The sequence below is a fragment of the Protopterus annectens genome, chromosome 1.part0 (genome assembly GCF_019279795.1).
Source record: "Protopterus annectens isolate FY-2018-M chromosome 1.part0, PAN1.0, whole genome shotgun sequence".
Classification (NCBI taxonomy): domain Eukaryota; kingdom Metazoa; phylum Chordata; order Ceratodontiformes; family Protopteridae; genus Protopterus; species Protopterus annectens.
Window position 1 is genome coordinate 349437068 of NC_056725.1, and position 19798 is coordinate 349456865.

The window sequence follows — 19798 nt, forward strand, 5'->3', positions numbered from 1 at the left end:
CCTTTTTACCTTTTTACCCTTTCTTCTTTCTCCTTCTCCTATTTTCATCCCTTCCTCCACTCCTCCCTTTCGTTTTTTCCTTTTTACCCTCTTCTTATTTCGTTCTATCCCCTATCTACCCACGTGTCTTCCTTTACCCCCTCCCCCCCCTTTCCTTTTTCCGATCTTCTCTTTCTACCCTTATCTGTTCCCTCGATCCTTTTCTACTTCAGTATTTTCTTCCTATAATTTTGACTTGCATAGTTTTTCTTGTTTTGTTTATATAGAATGTCTATAGGCTCATGCATAATTCCTATATACTTTTGATATTGAGTCTTATAGAATTATTATTCTTTATTCTATATGTATTTTTCTTTAATGTTTATTATATGTAAATATGAAATGGCTAATGAAGTATATAAGAGTTAGGCTTTTCAGGTTTACTTTGTCCATAGATGAAATGCATTTAAATGAACATATAGTACTGTCCTTATGGATAGTTTATTATAAAGTTTGAGAACGGTATATTACTTTGTTTAACCATAACCTCTTCAAATGATGTGTATAACTTTTATTCTAAATTGATTTAATTGATTTTACCCGCCAAAATACCTGTTAATTAGGGTGTGTCTTTAGTATATAATGAGAACATCCACTTTTATTCAATGCAACCTGATGAAGCGCACTTGTTAGGTGCGTGAAAGCGCTTGTTCTGTTATAAAATAAAATCTTTTTTATCTGTCGTGGTGGTTCCGGTGATTTGTTGGATTATAAATAAATTAAAAAAGCAAATACAGATCTTGCATGCAAAAGTGTATTAAATTCAGTAAAACATACTCACCCATTCTTTTCCCCAAGTCAGTATGCCTGATACCAGCACCAAACACACTACATTAAAAAAAATTAAATAAGTAGAACTCTACATATCAACAAATTGGATATAACTCCAGAAATGTTGCATCCTTTTGAATAGCATATTCCATGTAGTAATCCAGTGGCCATCTACTTGTTTATGAAGACTTACTTGACAACCATCAACCCCACAGCAACATCTAATACATACATGCATACAAATGTTTCAAGCACGGGCATTAAAGCTCTTCTAGCTTGCCGATATGCCAAAACACTTGTTCCCATAATAAATGTCTAGGCTGTTCTTAAAATATCTAAACTAGTACTTGCTTTAATTTGTCCCACAAACACCAAAACATTTCCATGGAACCTACCACATGCAGTTCCTTTACCCATATGAGAAGCCCTCCCTAGCTGTAATAACCTATCACGCAAAATAATCCATAAATCCATTGTACCCCAGAGCAAATAGTAAGAGAAAAAAATATAAAAGCTTCCACTCCACAAAAATTATGAAAATTCAATCTAGCTAATAAAAAGTATATTTTAGCTTTTGTCATAATGTATATAACCAAGGTATACACAGACAAAAATAGTCAAGTAAAGGTATTAAGACATGATGTTTACTCTTCAAGTGCTTTTCTAAACAGCAGTGTAGTCAAGGTTCCATGATACAGTCTGTCGTGTGATGTTAACAGCCCTTCAATGATAGACCCACATGTTAACAAAATACATGATACTGTCTTACTTTAAAAAGGAAGCATTATAGAGATCTTCTGAACGCATTACACAAAGCTTAAATATGTATAATAAACTGTACTAGGTATATCCTATATTATGGATACCTCACAGAACTTTAATGGGTTAGTTCATTCATTTCATGTTTGCATTTTGTATAACGGCTGCTATTCTCATCCTTTTGATTAAAGGATCGTATCTTGAGAAGGCATGTTGAGATGAAGACATAGCCGGTCTGGTACAATCTTGTGGAATTAATATTTCTAGGTTACTCACATTATGATCGGTCTTCAGTGAATCATGATGAAGAGAGGTTTCTTGTTGAACTGGCTTTTCAGCTTTTAACACATGAAACAAGGCATTGTAAGTTTGAAGTCTGTATCACATTAGGCAGGTCTAAATTCATGGATGCCTTAAAAATCATCTGAACCTGATTACTTGAATAAATGTGTTATGTTCTATCTGTAGACTTGATAATTAGGTCCTTTTACCAAATATGTTATTGACTCATCAGTGTGACCACTTACAGCAGTTGGTACAACGGTATTCTGGGAATGACCCCTGTGCTACAAATTTTGCTCAACATTTATTCTTTTCCCAGTTTTGCAAAATAAGAATATTTTTGGATGATTCATATTGATAGAGCTTTTTAATTTATGTTTACATTTTTTCATGAAGTCTGCCACATTCCTTTTTCTCTCCGGTACTAGTAAGGAGTATTACATAGTTAGTTTAGACTTAAGGCATCTACAAGTCAGTGACACTTTAACACATTGCATTCAGATAGCAGTGCTGCATACCTTTGTGAATGTCTCTCCAACAAGTTCATCAGAATTGTCGGGCGGGGGAGGGGGGCGGAGCCTGAATGGCTAACTGAAGGCAGCAGATTTTCAGAGTTCCATAAACTAGTTTAGAATACAGGAAACTAACTTTTTTCTAACAAAAACATCCTAAACAGATAGATGAAAAAGTAAAATATAAACTTACAAGCTTTTGTGGATTTCTGTAAGATTTTTCCTGTCAAATTATATTGGAGACTATTACAACTGGTGGAAATGAGCCTGAATGGCTAACTGAAGGCAGCAGATTTTCAGAGTTCCATAAACTAGTTTAGAATACAGGAAACTATTTAACTTTTTTCTAACAAAAACATCCTGAACAGATAGATGAAAAAGTAAAATATAAACATACAAGCTTTGGTGGATTTCTGTAAGATTTTTCCTGTCAAATTATATTGGAGACTATTACAACTGATGGAAATGAGCAACTTGAAGAACTTTCATTCTGATCTAGTATTAAAAAAGGAACTACAACTAGTGACTACTACACTGCAAAAACTGTCACTGAAAATGGATGACTTTAAAGAGAACTTGCAGAATCTAAAGCAGAATTGTCCAAAGCAAACAGATGTATTTAAAGAAATGTTTCAACATCAGACTACAATAATAAACACAGAAACTTCTTTGAATGTTATTGAGGGAATACTCAAGGAAGAAGAAAATCAAAAAGACATTCTCCTCAAACAAAACATTTGGCTTCTCAACAAAGTGGATGACTTAGAAAACAGGGACAGAAGGGCAAACATCAGAATCTTTGGTTTGCCGAAGAAAACTGAGGGAGGAGACATCATTTCTGTTTTTAAACTCATGGATTCCAGAAGTATTAGACCTTAAAGAGGGTTTCTCATTTGGCATTGAAGGGGCTGACAGAGCCTTGGAAATTCAGCTTCAACTTCGTCTTCTACACCACCAAGATCAGTTGTAATAAAATTTTTATCATTTATGGATAAAGAACTAGTACTTGAAACAGTGTGGAGGAAAAGCCCTTTAAAATATAATCAGAACTTAATACGATTTGATAACGACTATTCTGCTAAAGTAGTGGAACAAAGGAAAAAGGCATGGCCACTAATTAAGATACTAAAGCAAAACAACATTAAATCTCAGCTGGCTTTTCCTGCAAGAATCCAGATATTATATTTAAATGAAATGAGAACCTTCAGCAACCTGGAAGAAGCCTCCTTATTCATTAAAAACAGTAATATCATATCTATTCCTGAAGATATGGTTTGGGCATGTCCTTCCTTGAAGAGAACTACTGACAAGAATTCCTGGACTGATGTAAAAAAGAAAAAAACAAAAAACTGAATCCAATATAGCTGTTCCAGCAAAGTCTCTCAAAACATCTACTGCAATTTAATTAATAACTGATGGATATATCTAACTTATAACCTTAAATGTAAACTGTATTCTTGTATGTATATGTAAATGCATATATGCAAGAAAAAAGATATGTTTTGTTATATTTCATTCTCCATAAGTATTACTTTTAATTATTTTTATTATTGATCTTTCCTTTCTTCTTTCTCCTTTTACCTCATTTAATTTAATGGCAAAACTGAATAGTTAATCCCTTTAATTCAAATAGACTAAAATAGGTAAACAAACCCTAATAGTTAAGTTTCATCCTATATAGCTTATGATTTTTTAATCAAAACTATTAGTAAATGAAATATCGTCATTAATAAATACTGTCCTATTTGGGTCTGTGATTAGTTAATCTGGGAGTTGGAGAAATATGTTGTTTAAGAGCCAAGATGAATTTGTACAACATTTCTGTATAGATTTGCTGAGTGAAGGACTGGGTGGTAGTGACTGCCTGTACATTGTTGTGATTTTCTCAGCCTCACCCAATATTCGTAATTGCACTGATTGAATGCGAATGATGTCTGAAGAAGTTAGTGCTTTGAATGAAATACGAGCCTTTTATACTGTGATAAATATTTGGCTTTGTGTGGTGCTGAAATCTTTAAATAATGTAATTAGGTTGTGTGCTGCGATCCTCATAAAAAGAGCACACGCAACCCTATTACACGCTAAAAGGGAAAAGGAGGAAGGGAGGGGAGAGGAAGGAAAAAAAAAACATTTCCTGTCTGTTTTGTAGTAGTACATGTGAGCCGGATGTAGCTATTGCTGTGAAAGATAAAAAAAATCATAAGCTATATAGGATGATCGTAATGTTAGTAAAATAAACAGTTAAATCCTGTAAGCATAATTAGTAGGTCTTAAATAACACACAAATTGAAGTCCGAATATGTTTATTGTACAAGTGATTTGTCACGGCACAATAATGTCCTGTGTAGATAAGTACACTCATTTGCATTTGACTTTGATGCTGCCGATGGCTGCTTGGTTCATGTACGAGGACTGCTCTTTGTTTCTGACTGCCTGTCTCTGTTAGAGAGGATCGGGATGTGGTGCTATGTAGTGGCTAAAGAGAATGAGATGGGGGTAAGTTTGGATTGTAATATTTGAATAGTTTCATGCCCTGGTTGTACATGTTGGAAGACTTGTGTCATATTTATGGGCAGTGGGATGGGATGAGAGAATTACAATGTTATCAAATAATGGCATAGGATGCGACTGTAAAACACTGGTAACTGATAGCTTTCTGATGATATCAGCATGTTTGTGTGATTTGTGCTTCGTGATTTAATTTGGCAAAATGTGTTTGGGTTGGATGAGCATGGGAGAGTTGCCTCTTGGATGTGCATGGAGATGCCAGAATTGTCGTTCATTTTGGGGATGTTCGCAACTAAGAATGCTAAAAGAGTTTGGCTTGAAAAGTGGAAAAGCAGGAAAACAATTTTCTCGTGAGTAATCCGAGGTGAAGCTTTTCAGAGCTTGAGAAGCTCATGAGCTGGATTAGTTTTTTCAGTTAACTCTTCACAGAGCTGCAATATTTGATTAGGGTTTCTATAGCTACAGGTAACAAAGTCAATGACTGGCTGTTAAATTTCTCATGGGAATAAGGAAATATAACTAAATGTGTTTGCAAAGATTATTTAGACACCCTGCCAGGTCACTATATAGCTCACTAAAAAAAGATATATGCAAAACCATGTAGAAATGATTGCAACTGTAATTTGTTTAATCAATTCTACAGTCATTATAAAAGTAGGAAGTTCAATGTTTTACTGCAAATATATACTGTATATGTTTTATACCATTGAATGATATGTTTTCATACAATTCTCTCGATGCTTATATAAGTCATTGATCTGACTGTTTCTAATGTTACCCTAGTTGTAATTGATTGTTACATATGTTTGAATAAATGCCACATAGTAATGACATAAGATGACTGAAACATTTTCAAACATTAGTAGATATATACTACTGAATAATTCTGATTGCCAGTATATGATGAGAACTTTATTAATAGTAATATGTCATTTGTTGGGTTTCTTTTAGCAATTACTTGACTGACTTATTTTCTTGTGATATTGTTGAAAATTGTAAAGGATAGGAGAGAAATGTTGAGCCATATTGTGTATATACAGGAATGTTCATATAATTAATTCAAATAGTTGGTCACATATGAACAATACAAATTTAGCTCATATTTCCTACATTCATATATATACTAATACCCGCACGTATATCTACATTTGCACAGGATCTCACAGTTTGTTATTTCAATAGAATGATTGGGGGGGATTATTAAACTACTTTAAGAGTTTTAGTAATAGAAAAAAGGTAATGCTGAGGAAGCAGTCATTCTTATACTGTAATAAGTATAATTTGGAGCATTATTAATATAGTATAATATATGTATATGTTTACACCTGCTTATGGGCAATTCACTTACTGTTTATACTCAATATAGAAAGAAATGGGAATGGCCAGATGGTATGCCGATGTAGATTAATAATGAACTTAACTCAGAAACACGTGTTGTTACAGTTGGTAATGATAGATGACACATTACTCATCTTAATAACTTCCAAAAAGAAAGATTACTAAGTTTATAAGTTGACTAAAGATAAAAGTACAATACTAATAGTAAGTAGTTTATTAGTTAAATATCTCTCCTCAAAAGTTTTCGTGAACCTCAGATTATCAAACTTAATCTTTCATTTTTGTATGTGAGACACATAAAAGATCAGTTATCCATATGCTATCACTGATTTTGATTTAATAGATTACTTTTGATACAAACACTAATCTATTAAAGAAGTCTTGTATCCTGATAAGGTGATAATAAAATGTCATACGTCACCCTATGTACAAAATAGTCTCCTTTAATAATTACAGATTATTTATGGAGCTCAGATGAAATGGAAAAGAAAGCTAGAGAGGTTGGTTCAACAGATTTATTTTTATCTGTTGGGCTAGGAATTTTTTTCATTCCATGTTGAGTGTGGGTTAAAAACTACACTAGTTTAATTTCAGTCATTACCTTAAAACTTAAATTCATATTTAGTTTTAGTAAGCCTGACTTAAGTTTATTTTTATTGGACATTTTGAAGGAAATATTGTTGACTGAGATAGTTGGATGTCTACAAATTATTATAAAATTAGTAGTAGAGAAGGATACTTGTATATTAAATATATTAAAAAACAATAATTTAACAACCCTTTCTCTAAAAACAACCTGATATGGATGTTACATTGTTATCTTTAAATACTAATGGCTTAAATAATCCAAATAAGAGATCTAATCTATTAAATATCTAAAATTAATTAGAGCTCAAATAATGTTCTTACAGGAAACACATTTTAAAAAGAATGGCAAATTCATGTGGAATCCTAGTGAATACATGACTCTAACCTGTTCCTCATATAAATCAAATACTAGGGGGGTAGCAATCTTATGGAAAAAGAATTTTCTAAACCCTGAAATTATACACAAACATGAAGATAGTGATGGTCTTATAGCTATTGTTATATTGAAATTTATTAACAGAATGTGGACATTAGTAAACTTATATTGGTTTCCTGGTATGGGGTGGGAACAGTCAATAAACATTTAGATCTTTTTGCAAGTATATCTAAAGGAAACCTAATAATAGGTGGAGATTTTAATTGCATCACTGATACTTCTGAAACCACAAATAAATCTCGATGTTTATCATCTACTGCAAAACTCCTAAAAAGATGGACCAAGGCTTTAAAATTAAGAGACACTTATAACAATATAGGAAGCAGCTCTTTACTATTCTCTTATCAAGATTATATATTTGGCACCCAGACCAGAATAGATAAAATATATGTTTCCCAAGATCACTTTACTCAAAAATCGTATCCTTCCCAATAATCCCGTATCCTTTCTCAGACAATGCTTCTCTTGTCTTGAATATTCAGATGTATTTTAAATGATTAACACTCACCTCTAGAACTCCTTCGTATATTATCAAAATTAAAGAATTTAAGCAGTGATTAATCACTGAACTCCCAACTCTTTTTAGATATTAATTGCAAACCAGATGTAAACATAGTTATGGTATGGGATTCACTAAAAGCCTATATATATACATATACATATATATATATATATATATATATATATATATATATATATATATATGGTAAAATCTTTAGTTGTTTTAAAAATAAAATTAAAGAATGGAAATCAGAACTAAAAGAACTGCAAAATCAACTCTTACTACATAAATCTAAAAAGGATTTTAACTCTATTGAAAACCAAAAGAAATGACAAGATCTAAATAAAAAATACAATGAAATATTAATCCATAAAACTTAGCCATGGAAAATTAAAAATAAACTCTTATGCTACTTCTCCTAAGCATTTATATAATCTATCCATGAAAATGAAAATGTAATCTAAAGCTAATTCTATTGTTAACATCTTACATGAGGGGAAAGGTAAGAAAGTTTAGGAAATAGGTGATATTTTAGATGTGTTTAAAAATCATTATACAGAGCATTATAAAAGTGAAAGCACTATAATGGAACATTTAAACCTAGTAACTATACTTCCTAACATTAAAAAAATCCCTGAAGAATTAAAAACAGAGTTGCAAAAACTTATTACACACAAGGAAAACACAGATAAGATTAAAAAAGTAAAACTGGTAAGGCCCCAGCGATAGATGGCTTAATAGTAGAAATATATAAACTTTTTTCCACATGCATAACTTCATTGTTGCATAAAACACTACTTGAAATCCAAACACTTACAATAATTCCACCCTCATGTAGATATTCCTTAATCACCCCTATTTTAAAAGAAAATGGACTGTAGCTATTGTAGTTCTTATAGACCAATATCATTGCTTAATAATGATTATAAATTATTCATGTCAATTATGGTAAACAGAATAAAAATTCAACTATCCAAACTAAACAATAATGACCAAACTGGATTCATACATTATAGACACACACGATAACATAAAAAGGATACTGTCATTAATTGATTATTTAAATAGAGAAAATCAAGAAGCCTTGATAATTGGATTGGATATAGAAAAGGCTTTTGATTCCTTAAATTGGGATAATTTCATCAAAATTCTAAGTGTATTTGACTTTCTCCTCTCTTTTATTACACTTGTAAAGAATATCTATGAAAATAACTTGGCTTACGTTAAAATAGGACCCTTTACTTCAGAGGCAATTCAGATTACTAGAGGTACTAAACAAGGTTATCCCATGTCACCCATTTTATTTGCATTAACCATGGAAATACTTGCTATATTAATACAAAGCAACCCAAAGATAAAAGGCTTAGATATATATGACCAATATAGTTCTACAATCATGCTCTTTGCTGATTATGTACTTCTTACTTTTACCCAATTCAAAAGAAGTACTAGATGAAGTAGATTTATTGATAGAGAAATTTCATAAGATCTCAGGACTTCATTTTAATAAATCGAAATCAAAATTCTTGCTGAACAAAAAAAAGGGAATACAAGTAGGTAGGAATCACATCATTGGCGAACAAGTCACCACCTTAAATTATTTGGGGATTGTTCTAAGTGGAAACATAAATGAAATATTAAATGTTAATTATAGAAAGATTATTGATACAGTACATACTCTGGTGAACAAGTGGAATAATATATTTATAAATTTCAAAGGTAGATTACAACTGATAAAAATGGTACTGCTTCCTAAAATTCTGTATGCAGTGCAAGCTATTTTAATACCTGAGAAATGTTATTTTAAGGAAATAACATCAGTATTGTTAAGATTTCTATGGCACCCTAAAATAAATAGAATTGCATTGTCACATCATATTAGACGATGGGATCAAGGAGGACTAAACTTTCCAGATATCAAATCTTGTATAAGGGCTACTGCGATACACTAGATAAATCCTAATTACACACCTAACTGGAAATTGTTGCATTCAGTTATAATAACAAATGAAAACAACGTGTCAAAAAATACCTTAGTTATAGACAAGGATAATAAATTTTGGTATTCACTGAGTTTAAACCTACAATATAATATAACAAAACTTACTAAATTAAATCTAATTAATCATCTGTTTGATATTTTTAGAAAATGTGTTAATGTGAATATAGACTTAAAGCTTTTTTTCATAATTTTAGTTCCTTCAGTATTACTAATAACTTTCCAGATAAGATGCATAGAGATATCTTTACTTCTTGGGAACATAAGAATGTAATATGCTGGCAGCACTGGATAAAAAAATCAACAAGTCTTAGATGCACAATATTTGTCGTCAACCCTAGATTAACTTCTCATGACTGGTTATTACTGCAGAATGTTTTGACATACTCCAAGGTTCTATGTAGAATAATAAATAACTCTTCTTTTAAAAATCCTCCAAAATGTATAAGTGGGCTATTCAGAATTATATATAATAATGCAAATGTGAAGAATGAAACCTCATGTTTATATAATAAAATAAAAAATTATAAAGCAGACCCTAAATCAACTTATTGGCAATGTATTACTAAAGGAATATTGATACCTTTATCATCAGAAAGTGAATCAAACATACTGCTATCAGGTAAACTAACATCTTATTCTCAATATTGGAGAATATTTAATTGGAAATTTTTTCTTAGATCTTTCTTACACCCGATAAAATTAAAAAAATATGTAAGGCCCCGGTGGCCTACTGGATAAGGCATTGGCCTCCTACACCAGGGATTGTGTATTCGAGTCCCTTCTGGGGTGATATAATCTTGATACAAGTGAAGCTTTCCCCCTCCCACCCCCCCACCCCCATTAAGGAAACCACCGTCAAAAACTACTCCAAAGCCAACTTCATGCTTCTTAAGACAGAAGTGGCAAACTTCACGACACCCATGCAGACAGAAAATAGAGGTTTGACTGCTGAATCTTACACAAATGCACTGTATAAGCACATACACGAGTGCATGGATCGTGCCATCTCCAACAGAACCAAGACGCTATCATCCCAAAAAAGGAAGCCAATCTGGTGGTCGCATGCCATAAACAAACTCTACAACAGAAGGAAGAAGCTATTGCAAAAAAACAGTAAAATCCCAAGACTGGAGGAACTCCCTGGTCAGCCTCGGCAAGAAGCTGAGATCCCTCATAAAATCCTCCAAAGCCAGTTATGAAAATAAAGTCACCACTGATTCCAAAGACAACCACAAAGCATTCTACAACTATGTCAAGAATCTCAATGGCAATACTCAGATCTGCTCTGAGCTACAGCACAATGGCACTAAATATACAGAACCAACCGATATTGCCAACATCCTGGCATATAGGTTCAGTGCTAACTTTACCCCCCTCTCACCCTCCAAAGGGCCCATATTAATACCGGAAGAATGCAAAGCCCCTGTAATCATGGATGAACAAGTAAAGACCGCACTCTCCAAAGCCAAGAACACAGCATTCATGGGACCAGACAACATCCCAGGCTGCATACCGCATGAACTACAGAACGAACTGGCACCAAACCTAAGTACCATGTTCAATCATAGCCTCACCTCAGGCTATGTGCCTCCTGAATGGCGCACTGCGATGGTTATCCCACTCCACAAAGGGGTTGACACCACAGACCCCGGAAACTACCGCCCCATTAGCCTGACGAGCCTGGTCTGCAAGGCCATGGAACATATCATTTTGGAGCTTATAAACAAAGACATAGGTAACCTCCAAACTCTGGACCCCACTCAATTTGGGTTTGTAAAAGGTAGATCATGTCTACTAAACCTGATTGACTTCTTTGAAGCAGTCACCAGAGCTGTAGACGAGGGCAAGGTAGTGCACACAGCCTATCTTGATCTCGCCAGGGCTTTCAATACCATCCCCCACTCTGGAATTATACATAAATTCTCTAAACTGAGCATAAATCCCTATGTCACAAGATGGGTGGCCAACTGGCTCACTGACAGAACCCACACAGTAATAGTAGCCAACTCCAAGTCCGACTTCAGACCAGTGATGAGTGGAGTACCAAAAGGTTCGGTCCTGGGTTCTCTCCTGTTCAGCATCTACTTTTCTGAAGTACAGGCCAACACAGAAGGTCTTTGGCTAATAAAGTTCACAGAAGACTGCAAACTGGGAGCCATAATAGAATCGCCTAATGATGCAGACATTCTACAAAAGGGCCTCACAGAAGTAGATGCTTGGTGTCAAAGTCATTGCCTCAAGCTCAATGCCAAGAAATGCATTGTCATCCCCTTTGGGAAAAACTCGGTACCCATGAACTACCACATAGGCGGTAGCTCACTAAACACTGAAAGTGTGATAAGAGACCTCGGGACACAGGTGGACAGCAGTCTCTCCCTTGATAACCACATCGCCGCAGTAGTCAGGAAATCCTTCTATGTGCACACCTCATCACAAAAGGGTTCTCCTCTAGAAAAAAGGAGGTCATTGTTCCTCTCTACACACCCCTCATCAAACCCATCATAGAGTACAGTGCCCCATTTGGCATGTATCTCAAGACACCTACAGCAATTGGAAAGGCCACTGAAATACCTCACTAAGAGGATTACCAGCCTCAAACATATACCATATGCAGACCATATCAAAAAACTCCAGCTCTACTCCGTAGCATATCGCCTATTCAGAGGCGATCTCTGACTAACATACAAAGCTATGTCAAACCCAGAGCTGTTGGATATGCTACACTTAAAGAAATCCCAATCTCTCTGAACCACACACTCCAGGGACCTAGACCTTGTCACCACAATAAACAGAACTTGCTGGAGGGATAGATTCATGTCCCAGAGACTTCCCATATTCTGGAACAAACTACCCATTCATCTCAAGCAAAGCTCCTCATTGGCCCTCTTTAAGAAAAATCTTGACAACTGGATGGGAAGTAGAAAATTCACCCAGGGGATCTCTTCTGCGGCACTGCTTGACAGGGGCACAGGAAAATAATTTTCTTGGGTGGTGAAAGCCAGGGAACCTTTTTGGCTAGGCTTAAATAGGCCCCAGGGCCGATAGCCTAGTACCTACCTATGAACCTATAAAAATCAACTCTTGCAGTAGTGGGTTATGTTGGAGATGTCAACGGGCTTTTAAAGCAGATTGGTCTCATATTTTCTATGACTGTATGAATATTACAACATTTTGGTATGATATTAATAATTTCTTACAAGCAGTTTATACAGATACATTTGTTATGACTAAAGCTTTAATTTTATTGAATATAAATGAAGGTCCTTTTATGAATAAATCTAACCTATATCTACTGTGGACAGTGTTAGCAATAGCTAGGGAATGCATAACTAGGAAATGTAACTCTAACACAGCACCTACCACGGAGGACATTCTGTGTTTACAGAAGAAGACAGCATTAATGGAGATAAAAATCAAAGAACTAAGAATGTTCCCTAAGCCATTAGTTAATAATCCGTGGAACAAAGTTTTGTCATCGATTGACACCTTACAATTGGAATCGGTCTCCTCCTGAAGACATGTATACTGTATGTTATGACTTATTATCTACTGTACAAACTTGTTGCTATCTAAAGTGTACTCATGTCAGGCTAAATGTAAATATTGTACATAGTTCATCAATTAACCATTTTGTTATTTAATTGTAAACAAGCCCTCCTTGTCTTATATATTTTAAAATAAAAATTATCTGAGTAAAAAAAAAGAATTGTCAGTGGGCCTAGAACACACAGGCACAGACACATCACATGGTACTTATCACCCAATGCACGTTCCTTACACTCACCTGTAGTACTTCACTTACACGTGCATACATATGAATAATAAGGACAGCATACACTGGTTAATGATTTGTCATTTTTTACCAAGTCATTCAGCAGCTGTGCTATCAGTAATATGATCTGAGGCAGGACACTGACTGTCACATTCCTTCCAATATCAGCCTGCTGTCATAGAATCATTTATCAGTACTAGGTTCAGAGGTTATGGAACGCATCATTGTTGACTTAAATGTTATAAGGCTTAATTCCACAGCAATTCTCCTTTGTAAAGGGTAGATCCTGTCTAATGAATCTTGTCAACTTTGAGAGAGTAATACAAGCCATGGACAATGGACATGCTGTCTATACAGCTTACTTCAACCAGACTAAGGATTTTAACTCCATACCACATGCTAACATAATAAGCTGAATGAGTTCCTGATTGACCTTTACATAAATAAATTGTTTGAAGTATAAAACCCATGTAGTGAGGGAGGCAGGTGCGGCCTCAGTAAACAGGAAGGTGACCTTTGGTGTTCTTCAGGGCTTCATACTTTGCATATCTCCATATTACAAATAGGGATCTCTGGCTACCCAGGTTAGGTTTGCAGATGCCTGCAAATTTGGTATCCTCAAGTTCTCCCTCTGATACACAAAGAAGCTGCAGCTGGAACTTGCACTTCCATCAACAACTGGTGCTCAAAAAATGGGCTAAAACTTAAGGTAAAAGTACAATATCCTCGCGTTTGGTAAACAATCCCTTCATCCAGCCACATGTAAACTGTACACTCCATGTCCTGCATCTGCCCCATAATCCTCCCTATGGACAGTAGCAGGCACATTGCAGTGCCAATAATGAAGCAAGGCACCTGCAGAGGTGGGAAAAAAAAACAATAAAACCCTGTTCATCCATTGAGAGGCTTAACTATGCACAGGAATAGAAATGACAATAGAAAAATTGTACTTCTCTTGCTAACTGTGGAGAGTAAAGAAAAAAAAAATCTCTGAGTTCAATTAGTGAACCGGAAGCACTTGTATAAGCCAGCAGCATACATGGCTATGATCAAAAAAATTGTGCAACACAGTACATGTTCACACACATGATGAGGGTGTTCCTGCATGTACATTTGCAGTACATATAGTCAAAAAAGCCATGCTACATCTCAGTCCTCTGCCTGTTGGTGTGCCTGGCACTATAATTCTTTGTCCAGTAGCAACTGTGCAAATAATGATGGCTGTAATCCTGTTAGCTGTACATTTTTGTATGCAGTATAAGAGAATGCCTGATGTATTGTGTGCATCGACTATGCACTGAACAGCATAGACTGCATGCATACAGTTTTATCTTTTAACTTTACACTGTCACACACAGTTCTGAACTAGATACCACTGTTTTGCCTGTGCTGTTGTCTGCAGTGTTTGAGCCTGTGGTGCCATGCTATTGCCTTCTGTTTGCCTGCTATAACTGTTCTCACTGCTACGTTTCAAGATTTTCCATGGGTGGGAGGTGTACAACTAATGGCAGGTCCCACTGGTGGTGGTGATGGTGTTGGTGGTAGTACTGATGTACTGGACTGAATCAGAATCATATAGTGCAGTATGTAACCTGCAGTGAACATTTTTCACACAGTGGCTGGGTCATACAGCAGGGTTCTCACAGACTCGTCCTACAAATGGAACTGAGCTTTAACCAAGTCAAATAATCTTGCAGTGACTGTATGGGTCTCTGGCAGGGTGGTGGTGTATCATTGTTCCATACTGGCATTGTAATCCGAGGTTCAAGTGTGTACCCTGCATCAACTGAAAAAATAATAGGGAAAAGGAACATAGAGATAAGGTGGCTATACTGTACACCTTTCTGTTTTTATGGAGTTACCTATGGGGATGTTTCTAACTTGTGCTGTATTTACCAGCTAGGCGCACGTGTGGTATTCGTTTATGTAGAAAGTGGTGGTAGAGTGAATTTGTGCACCAAATATGGAAATCATGGGCACTACAAGGATGCTGGGTTGCGACATTGGTGATACACCCACTTGTATCACACAATTCCTACCATTTGATAGAATAGTAGACTTTCCTGTTAAGGTGCATTTCTCCCTGTAAGCCAGGTGAAACCCTAATAGCCACATGGGTATATTTTATACCACCGAACACTTCAGGGGAAACGTACCACTTTGTGCAAAGCATATATGATAGTACCTCTCCTGTGGTCTGTGAAAAATAGATATGCTCATCCATGTGGGCTAGAAGATCATCAAGGATTACTGCAGTATTCTAGAGGCCAAAGCCTGGGAGATACCTAAAGTGACCTCAGTTTCTGTGGAAGTCCATACCACAAGTATACTGAGACTTATACATACAGGCTATGCATTCCCCCACTTCCAGTTTGTGGGTCAGGCAATTTCACCAAAGCCCTTATGATGACCCTTTCCCCCAAGAAACTGGTCAACAATCTGCTGGTCTTCAAAACTGTACTGGGTAATACATCACCAGAAATACCTTCGACATTGGTGCCGAGCACTGCAAGGCGAGGTTTGCTGCACAGTGACAATAGGTGTCTTGATGTGGTTAATTACTAAGTTTACTGCAAAGACAAGCATCTTTGCCAACTGCAAGGTCTGTCAAACCAGCAATGCTTGCCCTTTTATAACCTATCTTCACACTACATGCTTGTTTATCATTCTGTGATTCTGAATTGTAAAAGATGGGAAAGGACCTCATTTAACATTTCATCATCATAATATTTGCAAACTGTCACTCATTTACATGTCATTAGTCAGTTCCTCCCTGATTAGATCCGACCACAAACTAATCACCATGTAAATCCACATCTCACCCACACCCCCCATAAAGGTATCCACAATGCAAAACTTCTCCAAAGCTGACTTTGGACTCCTAAAAACAGAGGTGGCTAACTTCACGGCACCCATGTCAATGGAAAATAGATGCATGACTGCCGAATCAACCAGTGCACTATACGAACACGTACATAAGTGCATGGAACTAGCCATACCCAACAGAACCAAGACACTCTCCTCCAAAAAAAGAAAGCCAATCTGGTGGTCCCCTGCCATTCATAAACTCTACAAAAGAAGGAAGAAACTGTTGCAGAAAAAGGTGAAGTCCCAAGACTGGAAAAACTCCCTTATTAGCCTCAACAAAAAGTTGAGATCCCTCATCAAACCCTCCAAAGTCAGCTATAAAGGCATAATTGTGGCAGACACTAAAAACCACAAAGCCTTGTATAGTTATATCAAGAATCTCCACAGCAATACCCAGATTTGCTCTGCATTACTGCACAATGGTACATCCTATACTGAGCCAGCAGATATTGCCAACATACTGTCCAACAGATTCAGTGCCAACTTTACCCCCCCCAAAGGACCAATCTCAATACCAGAAGAATGCCAGGCACCCAGCATTACTGCACCACAGGTTAAAGCTGCATTGTCCAAGGCCAAGAATACAGCTTCCATGGGACCCAACAATATCCCTGGCTGTGTTTTACATGAATTGCAAAGTGAACTGGCACCACATATGTGTGCCCTGTTCACTCACAGCCTCACCTCAGGCTTTGTCCCTACCAAATGGCACACTGGTACAGTCATCCCTCTCCGTACAGGAGGAGCGACTACAGACCCTGGAAATTATCGCCCCATTAGCCTGACGAGTTTGATATGTAAGGCTGTGGAGCACATCATCATGGACCTAATTAACAAGGATATAGGGACTCTCCAAACTCTAGATCCCACACAGTTTGGTTTTGTGAAAGGTAGATCATGCCTGCTCAACCTGGTTGACTTCTTTGAGTCAGTCACCAGAGCTGTGGATGAAGGCAAGGCAAATTCATACAGCCTACCTTGATCTGGCCAAGGCCTTTGATACCATTCCTCACTCAGGAATTATTGATAAACTCACCAAACTAGGCATTAACCTCTATATTGTTAGGTGGGTTGCAAATTGGCTCAGAGATAGAACCCACAGTGTGAAAGTAGCGAACTCCAAGTCAGACTGCCGACATGTCATGAGTGGAGTCCCACATGGATCAGTCCTGAGTCCTCTCCTGTTTGGCATCTACTTCTCAGAAGTCCAGGCCAACACCAAGGGACTCTGGCTGACCATGTTCACAGACAACTGCAAGCTGGGAGCCATTATTAACTCCCCAAGTGATGCAGACATCCTACAGAAAGGCCTCACTGAGATCAATGACTGGTGTCAAAACCATGGCCTTAAGCTTAATGCCAAAAAATGCGTTGTCATCTCCTTTGGGATAAACTTAGTTCTCACTAATTACCACATCGATGGGAGCCTACTGAACACTGAAGCTGTTATAAGAGATCTGGGACACACAGGTTGACAGCAACCTCTCTTTCGACCACCACATTGCCACTGTGGTCAGAAAGCCCTTCTTTGTGACACATCTCATTACCAAGGGTTTTGCATCCAGGAAGAAAGAGGTTATCGCCTCTCTCTATTCTTCCCTCATTAGACCAATCATCGAGTATAATGCCCCATTTGGCATGTACCTCACTAGACACCTGCAACAACTGGAGAGGCCACAAAAGGACCTCATGAAGAGGATCTTAGACCTTAAACACATTTCCTACAGGGACAGACTCCAAAAACTCCAGCTATTCTTTGTCTCATATCGTCTACTAAAAGGCGATCCCTGCTTAACTTACAAAGCCATGTCTGACCCAGCACTGTTAGAAATGCTACATCTAAAGAAATCCCAATGCCTCCGCACCACACACTCCAGAGACCTCAACTTCATTACCACAATCAACAGAGCATGCTGGAGGGACAGCTTCATAACCCAGAGACTGCCCATGCTCTGGAATAGACTTCCAATACATGTCAAGCAGAGTACCTCACTGGCCCTCTTCAAGAGAAATCTTGATGAATGGATGGGAAGTAGAAATTTCACCCCGGGGATCAATCCAGTGGCTCTACTTGATAGAGGCACTGGGAACTAACGTCAGGCGGCACAATGTCAGGGCACTTCTATGGGCTAAATTTGTAAAGGCTCCAGGGCCATTAGCCTAGTACACACCTATGAACCTATGTTATGCACTCAGCTTTTCTTTTGACTTTTAGATGGTTCATACATGCACAACATTGGAGTGTGAATCACATTACGTTAGAGCACAAGTAATGCACTGTGCACATATGCAAACGACTATAAATAGCACCCATTGACTCATATACCACTGATGGCAGTAGTCAGTGCTTGAGCTCTGGAAGTTCAGTCTTTCAGAACTACTGATTTATTTGCCCGTATGTTGTGAGTTTGACATCCTTGTTCTGGATACTATAGTTGTTGAATTTGATTCTGTCAAAGGTCTATTGTTTATCTTGTGTTAGTTTCAGAAATCTGAAGTTGTTAATTCAAACTATATAATTCAGAGAAAAAAAGAATGCTTTAGGGTATGAATCATGGCATTAAGTATCATTTCATGTTGATATGATTTGTGTTTACTTTTTCATTGATTTAGCCACAGGTAACAAACATTTCTGTTGCAAGACACAGATTGTGTCTTTGGTACTGTAATTGTATGTCAATTTCAGTAATGTTTTCTATAAGGAAATGTTACTGGTAGTAAACTGTATATAGGTTGCTGGTATTCTTAAGCAACCTAAGAGGAAGCAGATGCTTGAAAAACAAAGTTAATTTCAATTCTCCAAACTATGTTTTCAGGTTTTTTGTGGAAGTTTCTTGCACTAAAGACAGAAGATTTCTTACAATCAATTGCAACAGCAAGAGTACCTCAGAGGTTTGGTTAATAAACTGCCATCGGCCTTTTGACATGCCCCAGCTTGTGCAGCAGCGAACCCCAGGAGTCATCTATCATGTCGAGCATGGGAATAAGGAGCTGTATATTGTCACTACTTATGGCAATAAGATATCATATAAGGTAACTTTATTACACAACAGTATATTTTATGGAAGAGAACATCATTGTAGAACTAGCTTAAACATATTTCCTTACACACAGTCATAGGGTTAACCTCTATCATTTTAACACTTTCTATAATAAGTCATTGCAGTGGAGCACTGAGTTATGTTCAGTATTTAACTTAGCAGCAGAGAAATGTATTTGGCATGTTTCTGTGACCTGAGCAGGCTCATATTAACACTTTAGAATTTTAAGGCATTGATGTCCTCGGTGAACTCAAGTCTTTAGAAGTGGAGGAATAAAGTTGCTTGTAGCTTTACAATCTATAATTCTTAAGCAGTGACAGTATTAAGAAATGAGGAAAACACTTGCATAATACCTTTTTCTTTAAAGTAAGAATTGAGCT

At 36.6% G+C, this 19798-nt stretch overlaps 1 protein-coding gene across 1 annotated transcript in view; it reads left to right on the plus strand.

Annotated features, from left to right (window-relative positions):
* The window catches only part of LOC122804780 (prolyl endopeptidase-like), a 125366-nt gene extending 105869 nt beyond the window's left edge, over positions 1-19497 (plus strand). Inside the window, exon 6 of the mRNA XM_044075297.1 lies at positions 19194-19497. Coding sequence (XP_043931232.1) covers positions 19194-19497 — 304 coding nt within the window. The remainder of the gene's footprint in view (positions 1-19193) is intronic.
* The last annotated feature ends 301 nt before the right edge of the window (positions 19498-19798 follow it).